Source organism: Ananas comosus, linkage group 20, assembly GCF_001540865.1.
Source record: "Ananas comosus cultivar F153 linkage group 20, ASM154086v1, whole genome shotgun sequence".
NCBI classification, from domain to species: Eukaryota; Viridiplantae; Streptophyta; class Magnoliopsida; order Poales; family Bromeliaceae; genus Ananas; species Ananas comosus.
Window position 1 is genome coordinate 6,291,281 of NC_033640.1, and position 17,744 is coordinate 6,309,024.

General features: G+C 35.6%; 1 protein-coding gene and 1 long non-coding RNA gene across 2 annotated transcripts; both read right to left on the reverse strand.

Annotated features, from left to right (window-relative positions):
* On the reverse strand, positions 2,972-15,675 carry LOC109725767 (oligouridylate-binding protein 1B-like). The gene is made up of 11 exons (XM_020255112.1): positions 15,532-15,675; positions 15,146-15,248; positions 10,780-10,856; positions 10,629-10,690; positions 10,433-10,520; positions 10,165-10,240; positions 9,683-9,713; positions 9,461-9,583; positions 9,235-9,320; positions 8,884-9,057; positions 2,972-3,428 (listed from the first exon to the last, which is right to left on the reverse strand). Exons 1-11 carry the CDS (start codon positions 15,591-15,593, stop codon positions 3,177-3,179), a joined length of 1,134 nt encoding a protein of 377 aa, XP_020110701.1. The 5' UTR covers positions 15,594-15,675; the 3' UTR covers positions 2,972-3,176.
* Positions 14,324-15,132, reverse strand: LOC109725768. Its single transcript, XR_002220336.1, has 2 exons — positions 14,729-15,132; positions 14,324-14,634 (listed from the first exon to the last, which is right to left on the reverse strand). It is a non-coding gene; the product is annotated as an uncharacterized LOC109725768 (long non-coding RNA).

Genomic DNA, 17,744 nt, shown 5'->3' on the forward strand with positions numbered 1-17,744 from the left:
TAGCTCTAACATGCTTAACTTACTTAACCTCTTGGGTCTATTCACTGCTTAAAAATACTATAGTAGGTTAAGAGGTTTAACCCTATTATATTTTATATATAGGATTATTCCAAATCCTAGGGATGTCACATCGACTCATCTCCCTAGCTTTTCACCAACCTTGTGAGGAACTGTGCTCTACCCATAATGATTATCAGCCAAGGAGCTGCGCTTTGTCCATTGTATAATCTTAGCTCAACTAAGATTCATCTCATATTTTCTGCTGGTGATTGGCTCTGATACCAATTGTGACGCCTGCTTCCTAGGAGGTCACTCATTCTAAGACTATTCTAGCCCTAGCACGCTTAACTCTCTTAACCTCTTGAGCCTAGTCACTGCCCAAAATGCTATAACCGGTATAAGAGGATTAGCTTTATTAAATCTTACATATAGAATTATTTCAAATTCTTGGGATGTCACAACTCAGTCTCCAACCAGAGAAGAGCTTTGGGCCAGCTACGTAGCACTCTATAAGAGGTTTGTCGAATGTCCATAGTCCAGTGGTAGGGTGCTTGGGAGCCACGACCGTAGTGAAAGGGAGAAATAGAGAGAGAAACCTGAGAGAGAGAGAGAGAGAGAGATGAAAGGGCTTGCCGGTCAAGGAAGTCACCAAAACTTGGTGGCGTGCCGGCCGAGCTCTAAGGAGTGGACGAAAATGAAGAGAGAGAAAGTTAGGGCTTCTAAAACCTCCAAATGTAATAATTGTATTTTAGCCCTTCATCTTTCAATTTTCTTGATTAATACTTTTCCACATATGTAATTTGCTCAATTTGGCACATAAAATGTTGCTTTTTTTTTTGTATAAAAATCCTTTTTATCAGTTGCTCTCTTGCATTTTTTTTCCCTCTCCAAACAACACTTGTATAGTGCATTATTGCAAAAAAACCCCTCTCATGACTTGTAGCATTGCCAAACCTCGAAAATAGTGATTTTATTTTATTAAAATGGTTCAATTACATAGGAATTCATCAAGTTTTTGAAAAATGTATTAAAGACTTCGGTTTATACAATATGGCATAGAAAAATGTGTCCTATTTTCTATATATATATATATATAAAAAATCTATAATTTTTAATGGTCGATATCTGCCATTTTTAAGTTTAATGATGTAGAAGTATTCAAATCAGATTAAATTTTGATACAAAATTCTTTATACTATTTACAACAAGATCAATATTTCTGATCGAAAATTTTATTGTTATACTCACCACTTTTTATAGAGTATAGAGCAGGGCTGCTGTGCTCTCAGGAGCACGGAGGCCTCCGTGCTCTTTAGCCGTTTTCGATGATGGAGTTTCCGAATCGATGATCGGCTCCCTTAAACTTGATCTAGCGCATTTGAAGTTTTTAAAAAATAATTTTTGCGATTTTTTGATATCATTTACCTATTGATCGAAAGGATTCAAAATCCATAATTTTTAATGGTTGATATTTGCCGTTTTCAAGTTTAACGGTGTAGAAGTATTCAAATCAGATGAAATTTTGATACAAAATTCTTTATACTATCTACAACGAGATCAATATTTCTGATCGAAAATTTTAGTGCTATATCACCACTTTTTATATAATTTTTATTTTCAACCGTTAAAAATTATTGATTTTGAATGATCTCGATTGCTAGGTAAATGATATCGAAAAATGGCAAAAATTATGTTTTAGAAACTTCAAATACGTTAGATCAAGTTTAACGAAGCTAATTGTCGATTCGAAAACTCCATCATCGAAAACGACTCAGGAGCACGGAGGCCTCCTATACTATTTACAGCAAAATCAATATCTCTGATCGAAAATTTTAGTGCTATATCACCACTTTTTGTAAGATTTTTATTTTCAGCCGTTGATTTTAAAACATTTCGATCGCTAGGTAAATAATATCGAGAAGTCACAATTTATTTTCTAGATACTTCAAATATGCCAGATCAAATCTAACAGAGCCTATCGTCGATTCAGAAACTCCATCATCGAAAACAACTTAGAAGCACGGAAACCTCCGTGCTCCTAATAGCACACAAGACCTACTATATATATATATATATATATATACATATATATATATATGTATATATATATATATACATATATATATATGTATATATATATATATATATATAGAAAATAGGACACATTTTCTTATGCCATATTGTATAAACGGAAGTCTTTAATACATTTTCCAAAAGAACTAGCTCTGTACAGAACTTCCCCTAAAAGACGAAAAAGATTTGTAAGAGACGAGCCAATTTATAACTTGATCGGACTGGTAGGACACATAATCTGTACAACATTAACCAAAAGAATTTGGAAGGAAGAAAGCATTCAGCTAGTAAAGAAATCATAATCAGTATACTTATTTTCTTTACAAAAAAAAATAAAAAATAAAAAATAAAAAATAAAAATCAGAGAATTGTGATCAAGCCTGATACACAGCAGAGTATGATGATTAGGCAAAGCATAAAGGCACACTTGCCTACATTAGCAAAATGTAAAAGCACATCAAAACAATGAGTAAGGATCAAGTTACCCAAGTAAAGAGTTTAACACTTTTTACCCAAGATGCGGATCCAATCATAGTGACTTCAAAATCAAATTGGAGACCGCCAAGCATAATCTAAAAACCTCGACAGAAAAAAAAATTATTTTAAACCTACACTTTGAACAATAGCTCTGGTGGAAAATTATGGACAGATAATTTTTTTCCTTCAAAATACAAGTGAAATGGATCCAACAAGTTGTTGGTCCTAACATATAGACCTTCATATGTTGTAGATTGGCCCCGACTGTTTAAAACCTTCATATGTTGTAGATTGCCCCCGACTGTTTAAAAATCTTAGTTTTGAGGCTTTCAAGGATTGATTTTGCCCTTGTGTAAAGGGTGTGCAGCTTATACTAGTGTATTTTGATCCTTGCTCTTTAAAGCATTGTATCTTCTAGACAAGCTAAGAATTCAAAGGCAATTAATGGCATAATATTGCTTGTCAAATAACACACTATCAAACACCAACTCCCATGGCAACAGACATGTGCAATACTTAGAGGTCAAACATTAATTCTGATAGCATTAAAAAATGTCACAAAATATTGATAAAGAGAAGACCTAAATGTAGCAAAACCCGACCAATTACGAGTTGCGTCATGAGCTTCAATTGTAGTACAAATGCTGCTGCGCAGATGAGCTGGACGGATAGCCATTGTACATTGCCTGGGAGCCGCTGGATAGTAGCCCAGCCATTGCGCCAGAAGCAGCAGCTGCCTGGCTCAACGCGAGCTGGCGCTGATAAGCCAGAAGCTCTGTCGCAGTGTAGCCGGCTGGTAGGAGCTGGAAAGGTGAAACAGGGGGCGGCAGCGGGTTTGATACTGTACCTGGTGGAGTGGGCTTTGTTCCCCATGAACACTGCAAAGCGACATATGTCTGCCTAGATTAGAACTAAGTTTTTGCTTCCTCATATTTAGCGAACTAAGGTTTTGTTTCCTCATATTTAGTTTATAAAACAAACAATAACCGAACAAAGAAACAAGAAAAGACAATTCAGTTAGGTTAATTTGGATCTGGATTTGCTTTACGTTTCACAATTTGGTTACAACATGAAAATCAAAAGCAAACCTAATAAGACAACTTGGTTTGGTTTTTTTTTTTTTTATTTGTCTTTGACTTTCAGTTTGGTTTGTTCAGAAATAGGGAGAGTTCAGCTTGCAGTTTCGGTTCAACTCCACTTTTTCATTCAAACAATAAAAAAAAAATCCCTGGTTAACACCCTGATGTCTCACAAAAGAACATTAAGGATCTAGTTGCTAGACAAGTATGTGAAAGATTGCAGACAATATTATCCTTTTCTAATGTAGTAAATAGGATAGATCTAGGAGAAAATAACTTAGTTCCTGATTTCCTTCCCTGTTCTAAACTTTTGCAGGGAAGTAACACCAAAAAGAAAATTCATGAAAAGAGTACCTGCTTCTCTAACTTGTCATCTCCTAAAGAACTTCGAGTATGGAAATTTCTACTCCATTATCGCCACAATTAGAAATTAAATCTTCTAGCCATAGAAAGGACAGTGCAAAATATAATCCCACTCAAGATGGTAGATCATACTTGCTGGCTAAGCAAGGCATATGAAAATCTGTGTTTAACTAACACTAATTTTCAGAATAATTATACAACTTGCTCTAGAGAACATTTGACTCCAAGGGATTAGGATTTAGGATATAACTCAAAATTCCAACAACAATAAAATTTTGGTTTCTTGTCCCGGGTAAAGGAGGTTAAAATTGTGAAGATCATTAAAATCAGTGTTTGAAAAGACGCGCCTAAGGCGCGCGCCTCAGCGCCTAGGCACGAGGCGCGGGCCTCCGCGCCTCAGCAATAGCGAGGCGAGGCACTATTGCTGAGGCGCGAGCCTAGGCCCTGAGGCGCGCACCTCAGGCGAGGCGCGAGGCGCACATAAGGCGCGCGCCTCGGCATATTTAATATTTTTTGGATTTTGGATTAAAGTTTTGAGGTTATTGGGTTTCGGATATAAATTTTATGTTTTAACCCGATAAGATTAGTAAAGGAATCTAAAAGAAACCTAAAAAAAACCTTAATGAAATCCATCTACCGCCCTCTCCTCGTACCACTCTCTCCTTTTACCGCCCTCTTCTCCTTCTTGAGGCCAAATGAAAACATTAGCACCACAATCACTTTTAAGTTGAAAGTCGAAATATATTTTTTTTAACTTGAGAACCTATATGCATGTGTTTTCTTTACTTTGTATAGTTATTTTAGTTTTGTATAGTTATTTTGGAGTTTTTTTAATATAGAATATCAAATTAAATTACTGTGCGCCTCGCCTTCTTGAGGCGCGCGCCTCGCATGCGCTCCTTCCTGAGGCGCGCCGAGCACTCGCAGGTGCCGCTCTCCTAAGACTCCGAAGGAGAGTCTTGCGCCTTTTTGCGCCTCGCGCGCTTAAACACTGATTAAAATACATGGGACAAATAAGTTCTTTAGACCACTCGGTTTGTTCAAAAACAAGTGCAGAACTCCTTCTTAGGGCTCAAAACACTAATGCGCGCCTAACGTTGGATTTTCATAGAATATATATATATTATATATAATATATATATGTATAGGGAGATACTATGCTATCGGAAGCATAGAGGATCTGGTACTTCTGACTTTTTGGCCCTTAAATCCACCCCTTTGATCATTTCTAACCTTTGGATTAACACTATTATCCTGTGGGGACCACTCAACCCTAGAGGTACTACTCAAGCCTAGGGGGGATCGCAATCATCCCAACTGTACAATTCTTGATCTAAGGGTCAAAAAGTTGGAAGTATAAAACCCTCTATACTTCCAATAGCATAGTAGCCCTACTATATATATATATATATATATATATATATAGAGTTGGACTGGGCTACTATTAGTATCAAAATTTCATTGTTGCTACCAGTTTTTTATCCTTCGGATCAACTCTTTTCATTATTTCTAACCATTGGATTAAATACTATAACCCAATGGAGACCACTCAACCCTAGGGGGACCACTCAACTCTAACCGACTAATATCATCCTGACCCTACAATTTTTCATCCAAGGGTTAAAGCCTAATTCTATAATATATATATTAATATATATATAAGTTGAGCTAGAATACTATCGAAAAGCAAACGGGCTCCGTTGCCACCCATTTGTTTTCGATGATGGAGACCTCCAAATCGACGATCGGCACCGTTGAACATGATATATACTACTTGAAGTGTATAGAAATCAAATTTATATATTTTCGATATTGTTCTTTATCCATCGAGTGGACATAAAAATGAACGGCTGAAAATGAAATATCTTAAAAAAAATGATGATATGAGTCTTGTAATCAAGATCAAGAGTATTAGAGCTTGTTTTAAATAGTTTAAAGAATTATCTAACAAAAATTCAATTGATTTGGATATCTTTACGCCGTTAAACAAGAAAACACCTCATATCGACCATATAAATTAAAATTTGAAAACCTTTGATCATTGGCAAATGATGTCGAAAGATTTGAATTGATTTGTAAACACTTCAAGTGGTATAAAATCATGTTCAACAGTGCCGATCGTCGATTTGGAGACTCGATCATTGAAAACAAATGGTGGCAACGGAGCCCGTTTGCTATCGATAGTATTCTAGCTCAACTATATATTATATATATATATATATATATATATATATATATATATATATAATATATATATATAGTAGGCGTACTATGCTATCGCGCTCTATTAGACTTGATCTACACTATTGAAAGTATTTGGAAACTAAATTACAGATTTTTTCGACATCATTTGACTAGTGATCAAAAGATCTCAAAATTGACAATTTTAATGGCCGATGTGGTGTGTTGGTGAGTTTAACGGTATAATACAATCCAATGCGATGAAAATTTTATAGAAAATTCTTTTCACTATTTAGAGTAAGATCAGCATATTTGATCTTGAATTTAAATCTTTTATCATCATTTTTTATGAGATTTTTATTTTCAGCCGTCAATTTAGACTATTGTTTGATAGGTAAATGATATCGAAATATTAGAAATTTAGTTTCTAAATACTTTTAATAGTGTAGATCAAGTCTAACGGAGCCGATCGTACGATTTGTAACCGTATCATCGAAAACAACTTGGTAGCCACGGAGCTACCGATAGTATAGTAGCCTAGTTCTATATATATATATATACATGTAGTAGGTCTGTGTGCTATTAGGAGCACGGAAGGCCTCCGTGCTCCTAAGCCGTTTTCGATGATAGAGCTTCCGAATCGACGATCGGCTCCGTTAGACTTGATCTAGCGTATTTGAACTATCTAAAATAATTTTTGTGATTTTTCGTATCATTTTCTAGCGATCGAAAGGTTCAAAATCAACAATTTTTAATGGTTGATGTATACCGTTTGAAATTTAACGGTGTAGAATATTCAAATCAGGTGAAATTTTGATAAAAAATTCTTCATACTATTTTACAACAAGATCAATATATTGATAGAAAACTTTAGTGCTATATCACCACTTTGTGAGATTTTATTTTTCAGCCGTTGATTGAACCCTTTCGATCATTAGGTAAATGATATCGAAATGTCACAAACTTTATTCTCTAGATATTCAAATATGCTAGATCAAGTCTAAACAACCGATCGTCGATTCGGAAGCTCCATCATCGAAAACGACTTAGGAGCACGGGAGCCTCGTGCTCCTATAGCACAAAGACCTACGCTCTATATACTCATAAGAGTATAGTAGCCCTAGCCTATATATATATATATATATATATATATATATATATATATATATATAAAACCCTCTATATATATATATATAGTGTAGAGCTACTATACTCTTATGAGTATAGAACCTTTCGTACTCATAAGTTGTTTTCGATGATGGAACTTCCGAATCGACGATCCACTACGTTAAATATGATCTAGAGTATTTGAAACTTCTAAAAAATAAATTTCATAATTTTTTGAAATCATAATAAAGTCCATCAAATGGGCATAAAATGAACGGTCAAAATCGAACTACATCCTAAAAATGGATGATCGGATCCTTCAATTTAAGATCAAAGTTATTGATCTTTATCTAGGTAGTGAATAAAATTTTCTATCAAAAATTCAACCTATTCTAATTCTTTTACACCGTTAAGCTAGCAAGTATCCCATACCGGCCGTTAAAATTTGTCAATTTTGTGACCTTTTGATCATAAGGTAAATGATGTCCAAAAATTATAAAATTTGATTTTTAGAAGTTTTAAATGCTCTAGATAACAGTATGGATCGTCGATTCGGACGCTCTAGCATCAAAAACGACTTCTAAGTACGAAGGCGATCGTACTCATAAGAGTATAGTAGCCGGACTCTATACACACACACACACACACACACACACACTCTCTCTCTCTCAAAAGAAGGTTAAATAAAAAAGATTTCTCAAAAAGATCTGTGCTAATTCTTATATATTCTAGTACAACACAGCTGATATCAGATTGTTATAAATCATTAGCCGTGGATTCAATATTGCTCATGAGAAATTCCCAACAAACTTAGAAGGGACAGATTTATGTCAAACGATGGAATAGATTAATCCATCACCAATCTTGAAAGGCCAGAAGACTGTCAGAAGTATCCAACCAAGAATAACCATGATTGAGGTTAAACATCACAATAGACTCACAACAGACAAAAAGTAATATCACGAGGCCTAAGTGCAGCAGAAGCTCAAATTTGGTATTTTGATTCTGCTGCCAAAGCTGTTGTGTTTCCTATTAAGTATGATGCTTCTCCTAAAGCACTAGTTAGCACTAATTAGTGAACAGCACTATACCCTACAACAGGGCAAAATAGGGCTTAAAGCAAGGATTTAAGTGACGTGGCATGGGGTCGTGCCGGAAACTTGTCAGCACGGTACGGTACGGTGCGTGCTGAACCGTGCCGATGCGTGCCGGTCAAAAAAATTCTTGTGTGCCGACATATAATAGCATGAAATATTTATTTTCTTTAACAACAAAATATTCTAACTATTTATTATGTCTTTTTATCACATCTTTTGAACTTTATTGAAAAAATTACTTACTAATTTAAAGAATAGAGGGTTTTGAGCTGGGCCATCGGCACGGAGTCTATATCGTGCCGGTATCTTGTTGGCACGATACGGCACGGTGGATACGGTCCGTGCCGACGGACACTTAAAACCTTGGCTTAAAGATAATTGATAATCTCCATAAATAATAGCTGTGAGGATGGATAGCTTAAAGAGTCCAGGAGAATCATCATCACAATATAGCAGAAGATATCGAAAATAAAAGTAAACAGCCAGAAATGTAAATTGCAGCTTACTTTCATTGATTTTCCTGAAACAATCTTTCCATTGGCTAGTTGAATGGCTAAAGCAGCTTCTTCATGGGTACGGTATCTCACAAACCCAAATCCTTTATCCCTTTGTATGCGCACTTCCTCAATCACACCAGCCCCCAAAATGTGAAATTGGCGATGAAGCTCAGCTTGGGTCACCTGATTCAATTACTAGCAGATGAGTAGAAGAATTTCAAAAAACATGTCATCGTTTCTCTCTCTGAAAAGAGAGATCAGAAATGATCTTCATGTCTGAATTTTTAACAGACAATATGCGGAAAACTGCCATAAGAGGGGGTGAAAAAAAAATTTAATTATGATGTTTCATAATCTTACCTCATGAGCCAAGTTACCAACATATACAGTTGTGTAGGCAGGGTTGTTTTCAGGAGACTCGCCGTTCAAATTCTTTGGCTCTTTTTCTGTTGCAATAAAATGAAAATTTAGAAAAATATATAGGACAGTAGAGTTCTTCAACTAATCAATAGGAAGCTACCATTGTGGAATAAAAAGATCCACGAGCAAATACCAATTGTTAGATCTTCATTGAGCAATTACTAACCTACTCTACCAGAATTTCCATTTGTTAATACAACTGCATTAGGATTATCACTGTCTTGTTTGTCCTCCCCACTGTTCGCGATTGCCCAATTACACCGAATCTGTCTACTTCCAAGCCATTTACCTAACAACAATACCCCACCAATCAAAACACCATCAAAACAAAGGAAAATCTTTTAATCTCAGATCAATTGAGCTGTATGTTACATGTCTCACATCTTACCTGTCATTTCATTTATGGCATTCTGAGCATCCTGCATGCAAACAAGGGAAAAATAGAATCATTGTCAGACAATCTGAAAATCAGATTACAAGTTGGAAAATGAAATTTACACACCCTCCAAACCACCAGTACTTGCTGAAATCCAGTGAAAGTTCACTACTAAAAATTCAAAATATAAAATATGATATTTAAAATTTGAAATTTGATAAACATAAAATCTGAAGCTTCAAAATTTGAATTTTATCTGAAATTTTAAATCCAATATACAATACATGTAAGTGAGCATGCGTGCCCATGTGTGCATGTTGCAATTTTGTCCAGCCAATGCGGCCACAGTTGTCGGTATTAGACTATTAGCGCTTTATTCGATGGAATCAACAAACAAAAAGAAGAGTATAAAGGCATAAAACAACATGGTGCACGTTTACTAAAAAATTTACAACCACTGCCAAAGTACAAAAGAGGGGAAAGTTTATTAGTACCTCTTGATTACGGAATGAAACAAAGCCAAAACCTCTGGAACGTTCATTTTTCTTGTCCCACATGACTCGCGCATCACTAAATCATAAATGGAAAATTTATTAAGTCTACAACTAAAGATGTAATGTAAGAATGGTAGCCAAACAACAAAATTTGTAACAGCAATGCACAGAAAAATTACGAAGTTAGACATCTTTCTAACAACAACTATATTTTGGTTCGAATGATAGCCAGATATTACTAGTAGTATCAAGGGATCAAGGAACTTACGAACAACTAGGATATGCTGAGAAAAAGTCAAAAAGAGTTGCATCGGTAACCTCATGGCTCAAATCACCAACAAAAATTTGGAAGTGTCCTAACCAGCACAGCATTAAACAGAAATAATAAGTAACAGGCACATCATAGCTGGGAAATGGAAAGTAAGCATACAATAGATGAAAAGGAATATTCTAAAAGATCTCACCAGATGTATCTTCCCTATGGCCACTTGCATATGCCCAATTCACCTTAATTGCCTGGCCATAACTGCAAAATTTTGATTTCCTATAATATGCAAACTGAGAATGATAGTAAATAATTAGCGGGAACTATTTAGATGTACTCAAATTTCTTACATTTGGCGCCCATGCAGTGTCGTTATTGCTAGAGCCGCCGACCTCCGATCAAGGTAGTCAACAAATCCAAAAGAGGACTACAACAGCACGATGAAATGGCACTAATCAATTTAACTATATTATCCAAAAATAACAAAATTCTACTTGCAAAAAAACAGTTACAAATTAACCGTTAACCATGATCTAAATCAAAATATAAAATTCCAGGAGAATTAGCAGTTTTAGCCAGAATCCACCAAAGTGCTACATGTGCATCTACCAAAGGGATAATTGGCCTCACTTCTCCTTCTGCTTTCACCAATAAAAGGCTCTACTAGAGCATTTAGCTAAGAGAAAAATCAGAAACTTTCACTGCAGTAGGAAGGAGAAACAAGATTCTTAGCCTTAAAAGCAGAGAACCTGCTTCTAATTCTGCTGCATAAAGGAGCTATTTAGGGTATTCCAACATGGTTCTTCTCCGAATTATACTATTCAAACAACACATTATCAAATAGAACTACACCCAGCGGAAGGGCCAAATAGGAGCCCTAAGGGCCTGTTTGGACAAGGTGTGAAGAGGCCCACTTCAGAGCACACAATCGCCACTACAGTGCACAAAGCTGGGCCAAACAAAACCTTAGGCATATGTTTTCTCTGCATGAAGCTCTTGCACTAAGGAACTCTACACCTACAACAAGGCCTAATACGCCCTAAGGGCTCGTTTAGACTAGCTATACATAAGTCCATTTCATAGCACCTATGTTACACAGACATGAACAGAGAACACGGGACACTACACGACTCGGACATGGCTAAACCAACAATAAAATATTATCTACAAGATATTATAATTTTTTCAAATTATTAAATACATTTTATTTACCGCATGTAGCACAATAAATTTTCGAACATAATTTATTAGATCTATTATATGACATTAAAAAATTATATAGAAAAAATTATAAATTTTTGAATAATATTTTTTTATAAATTGAATAACAGTTCTTTTAATATTGTTGATTTTTAAAATTACTTAACATCTAGATATTATATTTTTTAAAATAATTATATTTCCACGTCTTAAATTTTATAGATTATATATTTTAAATTATATTTTAATTGTAACGAATTAATCAAACTAATTGAGGTTTTTGTAGATAAAGATACACTGGGTGCAGGCAAAAATATTTTTTCATTAAAATCCTTAGGAGCTCATCCTTGGCGAAGAGAGGACTCGTGTGACGGAAACGATTCCTGTGTGTCTCAAGTTAAAAATAAAAATAAAAAAGAAAATTCACTGGACGCGCAACGGACACGCGTCGTCGCGAGTCTGCTGCGCGTCCCGCATCCGACACGTGTCCGACATGGATGCGGCTCCTTTCTGAGCCACGTCCGGTGTAACCTAGCATAGCACTACAGTAGCTGAAAGCATCCCCTAGAGCTGTCCGCTGTTAGGGATTTCTATAAGAAATCTACGGCGGCAGACTGCCACCATGGTTCTTGAAGGCCCCACGTAACAAGGTTTTGCGGCTCACAATTGCCACTTCAGTGCCCACAGCAATCAAGCCACACTACACCCCACGACAGGACCAAATAGACCCTAAGGGCCTCGTTGGATTGCCTATGCAATAGGTCCATCGCACTGTGCTGCAGTGGCAAAAAGAACCCTCCTAGTGCTTTCCATCATCACAGATTTCTGTAAGAAATCTATAGTGTAGACTGCCACCACAAGTCCTGAAAGCCCACCATACCGGTGCTATATCTTGCAAGTATTAGCTCCCTAAAGTCTCCTTAATAGGAAAAAGCTTATATATAGAAATGCAAGTACGTAAACTTGTTCACAGAAAAAACAGCTTTCTCACTATAGTCTCCTTAATAGCTTCCTACAATAGAAACAAGCTTCAAATTGGATTTTTTACTTTGGGACCAAGAAGCTAGTATTAGCTCCCTACAATAGGAAAGCTCAAGCAACAGTTTTGTCACTAAACTCTCCTTGATAGCTTTCCACTACAGTAGAAATAGACGCTTCAAATTGGTTTTGCTTTGGGACAAGCTCATATCAACATCCTACCAGAGCAAAGCTTAACAATAAAGACTTTTTGTTTGCCAAACACTAACTGATGCTCCATGAGAGTACACAAGCAATTCCAAAAGCCAAGCCAAAATAGAGACAAAAAAACCAGGTTTAGGTAGCTATACGATTGATTCAGGTATGTCAAAATAAATAATTATTTTGTGACTTCGTTTTCCCTTTCGGTTCGGATAGCGCAAGAGAAAATGCCAGCCTCTCATCACAGTTTTTTCATTTTGTATTTCTATTGTTTGGCAGAAGAAAAGGGGATGTTCAGTTACTACAATCATCTTTAACTAGGTTGACAATATTCCATATTCTGTGGGACTGATAGTACAAGCAACTTTCTATCGTTAGCAGACTTTAGTATAAAGTGATCGTTCATTTTCAAACCATAAGGAAACGTTTTCATTATGCATCAAACTTTTTCTTTGGAAATTTTTTATTTAATTTATGAGTTAAATTGGTTTTCGGTTTACTTCATATTATAAGTAAGAGCCAAAGAAAACATTCAATATGAGAATGGATGTCCATTTCCATGCTACAACCTATTTCTTCTCCACTCAGGAACTTGAGAAATGTTCTTTGCATAATAAATTTGCTCCTATATCAGGATGCAAGAGAGGAAAAAAAAAAAAAAACCAAAGAATCAAATTTTGATTCAAATATTATTGTATCAAAGTTGTTTGACTATCATAAAGTGAACAGATTTTATTATGAGGTATGATTATCCTTGTTTTCAGTTGCAGGAATATAAGGAGCATAGAAAAGAAGGTAACCCCTTACAGAGCAGATTGAAAGCAGAAAATCCAGAATGCAGGCAATACGAAAGCCCTTCTTTACCTACTGACTAAGTCCATTCTTTTCCTTGCTCCTTTCACTTTCCCATTCCTCTCTACTCTCTCTTTTTCTCATACTCTTTCCCCTCTCCTAACCGCTACCACTGCAAAGGCTTTTTATAGCACCAGCAATTTACTACCACCAGATGTCTTCTTCAGCAAATAAAATGGCGAGAAGACATTCCATGAACTTTTGTCCCTAGGCCAATTTTAGGATTCTTGAACTAGAGACTTATAAACTAGATTTACAAGGCTTTCTTTTGAGCCCTATTAATATTGGGCTGTTTAATTTTGGTCTTCCTCATAAAGCTCAGTCCTTTCCATTATTTTAGTCGTAATATTCTCAGAGTTGCTTATTGATAGACTTCTAATGCTGTATTTGGGTGCTCAACTCTCCCTGTGAATCTGTCTCATTGCTCAACATATCTGAATAGTTCGATGAATGATTACCATAAGTTCCAGCTTTTGTTTTGTACTTGTTCTCAAATTAATATCAAATACGTTCAAATATTTACATATTTGTACACATAAACATCACCTGAATCAACTATAACAAGGTCTCCAAAAATACATTTCATTGATTCTGTCATTCCTTCAGCTCAATGTCATCAACAAACTAAGATTTTGTCAAGACAGCCAATGCCAACTATCAGAATTCAAGAATAAACCATAGCATTAAGAATACCCCAAATCAATTTTCACATGGCAATTCCAGGGACTATGCCCAGAAAGCTATTTACTACAGCAAATTAGCTAAGGGAGTTATTTATTATGACAAATTCCTCTAATAAATAAACAAATTATTGTTTCTATGTCTCCACTAATTGACAGTTACGCCTACAGCATATCATACTCTTATTTTCCAAAAAATTCTCTACAAATTTATCAAATCTTATAGTGACCCTCTCCCATTTTTGTCTTGAACTCTTGATGCTTTGTAACCAAAACAAACCTGAACCTAGACACCTGCAGCAGAAGATGCATACGCATTTCTAAGGAAATTATTACGGTAATTTCCCAAAGAAAGAAAAAAAGAAAAAAAGGCAGTCAACAGAGTTACCACATTGTATACGCAAAACTGCAACTATGATCATTAATGAAGGAAACATGAGCCTACATCAAATTCATTTCACATGCTAGCACATATCTCACTGCCTCAAACTGTTAGTACAAAAGGAAGGCTACATCAAGTTATGTAGGGTGACCAGAATAATTTGTTTTCTATGTAGGGTGACCAAAACAATTTGTTTTGAAAGCGAAGTAGTGCTAGATTTAACTGAATATGGTCATAGCACAAATTTTAAAACTATCTTTACAAGCTGTGCCTGATGCAATGATGTGCTAAAGAGAATGAAAAAGTTCAATACACCTCCTCTCTTTTCTAGCAACATTAAATATTCCTAACTAGTTGTTGCAGGCAAGAATATAACATATTAAAATTTATAATGGCAAGAAATGACTTCAACTATGAACAGACCTTCTCTTTCCGAATGAGCTTGCATGCTTCTAGCGGACCAACGGACTGAAAGACCTCAACTAGAAGGCTCTCGGTGACACTAGGATGGATATTACCCACATACCTAGTAAGCATTGATTAGAAGATTAGTAATGATGAAGAACAACGAAATATCATTAAAAAAATCTTCACTGCATGTTATAACATTCACAAAGCATCCAGATCCTAGTGTATAAATAAGTGGCACTCTTCGAAAAGTAAAAAAAGAGCTACAAAACCTTAAATTAAATATTATAAGTTTTGCATCAATTTATCCACCCTGTATCCTATCAGAACATCCGCCCAAAAAACACCAAAATTAGAAAAGAAAAAAGGAAGAAGGGAAAAGAACTACTCAATGGACTCACACACTGCGGCATGTAGATGTATCAAAACCAGGCGGGAGATTGCCACTTGGAACAGGTTCCATCTGCAAAATATGAAAGTAAAAAAGAAGAAACTAAAAAAAAAAAAGGAAAAAGAAAAAGAAAACTACATGACCTATGGACTTCCCTAGGAAAATTGTGAAGGAACAAAATACGTCGTATAGATAGCACTAGAAATTTATGGTGACATACCCGCTGATAGACCTAAACTGAAGAAGAGATATGTCTACCCAAAAAAAAAGGATCTACCTAAACATAAGACTGCTTGGTATGGATCAACATGAATTCTAAATAATCTAAACCTATAATGTTCTAATACTTTTCCAATACTTAATCAGAGATATAGTGAAGGAACGAGCAGAAACAAAAAAAAACTGCATCAGCACTTCTGCCTAGAGATAAGATGCCTACAGAGCCGCACTACACAGAAAAACAAAAAAGCACAAATCCAACATTATTTCTTCTCATGCTAGACACAAGAACTTTAATTCTACCCTGAAAGGGAAAGAACAACAAAAATTAAAGATATAGATATGAAACATCAATCTTCGGTATAAATACTATATTGTCTTAATCACAATATTGTTCTACAAATTACAAAGTTACTCTGCAAAATTACATTCTTCAAAACCAGATGAACCAGGAAGTTGGCTTGTCGTTTTCCCATCAAAATATGGTCCACAAATATGAAATACCATAAATTTGTATAAGGATTTGAACTTTCAAAGAGAAATGGCAAATAGAATAACCACCATTGTATCACCGGCAACATTAGCAAAATTAATAACCGAAGGAAGGAACATTTATCACCTCTAGCAAGCTAAATTTTCAGCTTAAACATAATTTCCGTGTGTTAAATTAATGAAGAAATACCCTGAATGCAAAGTAAAAAAGAAATAGCTTGTACAAGCGTGTTTTCATGGTCATTTTCCAAACAACTCAAAGCAAATTGTAATTGCGGCCTTAATTCAATATATGATCACTATAAGAAACAATGGGCATGATTAGTTTTGAGATCTAGGGCAAAATTATATATTAATACCGAATATTTGGATCATTCTCTAGTTGGTTGCATGTTGGTTAAGTTAGAATAGCAGTAATTGGCTAGGCGACAATGTACTTAGTAATTGGCTTAGGCCGAGATATACCAAGTGGAGTCTCAATCAATTTGGACTTGCTTTGCCTATCTTTTACTTCATTTGTATAGAATTTTGGTTTATAACACCAAATATGGAGTGATTCCATACTCTCCATTGGATAAATACTGTAGAACCAAGCAATTGCTTTTCTTCTTGCCACATTCCACTCAATAGTATTGAGGGGAGATAGTGAATCAATGTGTTTCTCTTACACATTACACAATAGTTCACCAAGCAGAATGCTTCAATTAAATTATGCAAACCGAGAGGGTGCCAAATCTGAATTTTCAACTTCGTTTTCGTTTAAAGGCATCCCTTGAAATAAACTAGGTTCAATTTATCAATTCCATTGAACTTTACTAAAATTAATGCAAAGAAGCAAAAAAAAATCAGCAAGATGGGAGACTTAGAATCGAATTGGAGCAATACTAGGATGGTGATAAGCCTTCAATTTATGAGATAAAAACAACCAACTGAAAATACATACAATAGTTCCAGAAAAGGTAAGTTCAATTTTATCGGACTTAAAACTTTTAAATTTAGTTGTTTTGGCAAAGATGGTTGGTAATGGCGGAAAGCTAAATTGAAAGGGATAATGGATATCAGGAGATGGGAGAAGACAAGATACAATTAGCAGACCAATCACACGATTGCGAGGGATCTACAATCGAGGAGGAGGGCGATACACCACGGGTAGAACTTCGGCAATAGGGAAGATGATGAGGAGGCAGGGATACAGAAGATGAGAAGGAATAAAAGCATAAGCCAATCCTACCACGAGGAAAAAGCGACAATAATCAAGTTGAGGAAGAAGAAGATCTCGGCACAAGGATGTAGCGTCGATGATCACACTAGAAAGAAGAACACCACAGCGAGGATAAAAAATAAGAATAAAAATTTTTATTCATCAAATCTACCCCTCACAGCATTAAAAGCCAGTATTTATAGTGTTAACAGCCTATCCTGTACGAAATTCTTGTTGTTTCGTCTTCAATACAACACGATCACCCAAGAACCATGCATAGAAGACAAGGTGATTTTGGGAAGCCGAAGAGT

Excerpts from the sequence above, each read along its gene's own strand:
- LOC109725767 (XM_020255112.1), bottom strand. The coding sequence starts at position 15,593 with ATGGAACCTGTTCCAAGTGGCAATCTCCCGCCTGGTTTTGATACATCT. Across the intron at positions 10,857-15,145 it reads AGCTCATTCGGAAAGAGAAG|TCCTCTTTTGGATTTGTTGA; the intron begins GTCTGTTCATAG and ends GTGCTGTTGTAG. Across the intron at positions 9,584-9,682 it reads TGCCATAAATGAAATGACAG|GTAAATGGCTTGGAAGTAGA; the intron begins GTAAGATGTGAG and ends TATTGTTGTTAG.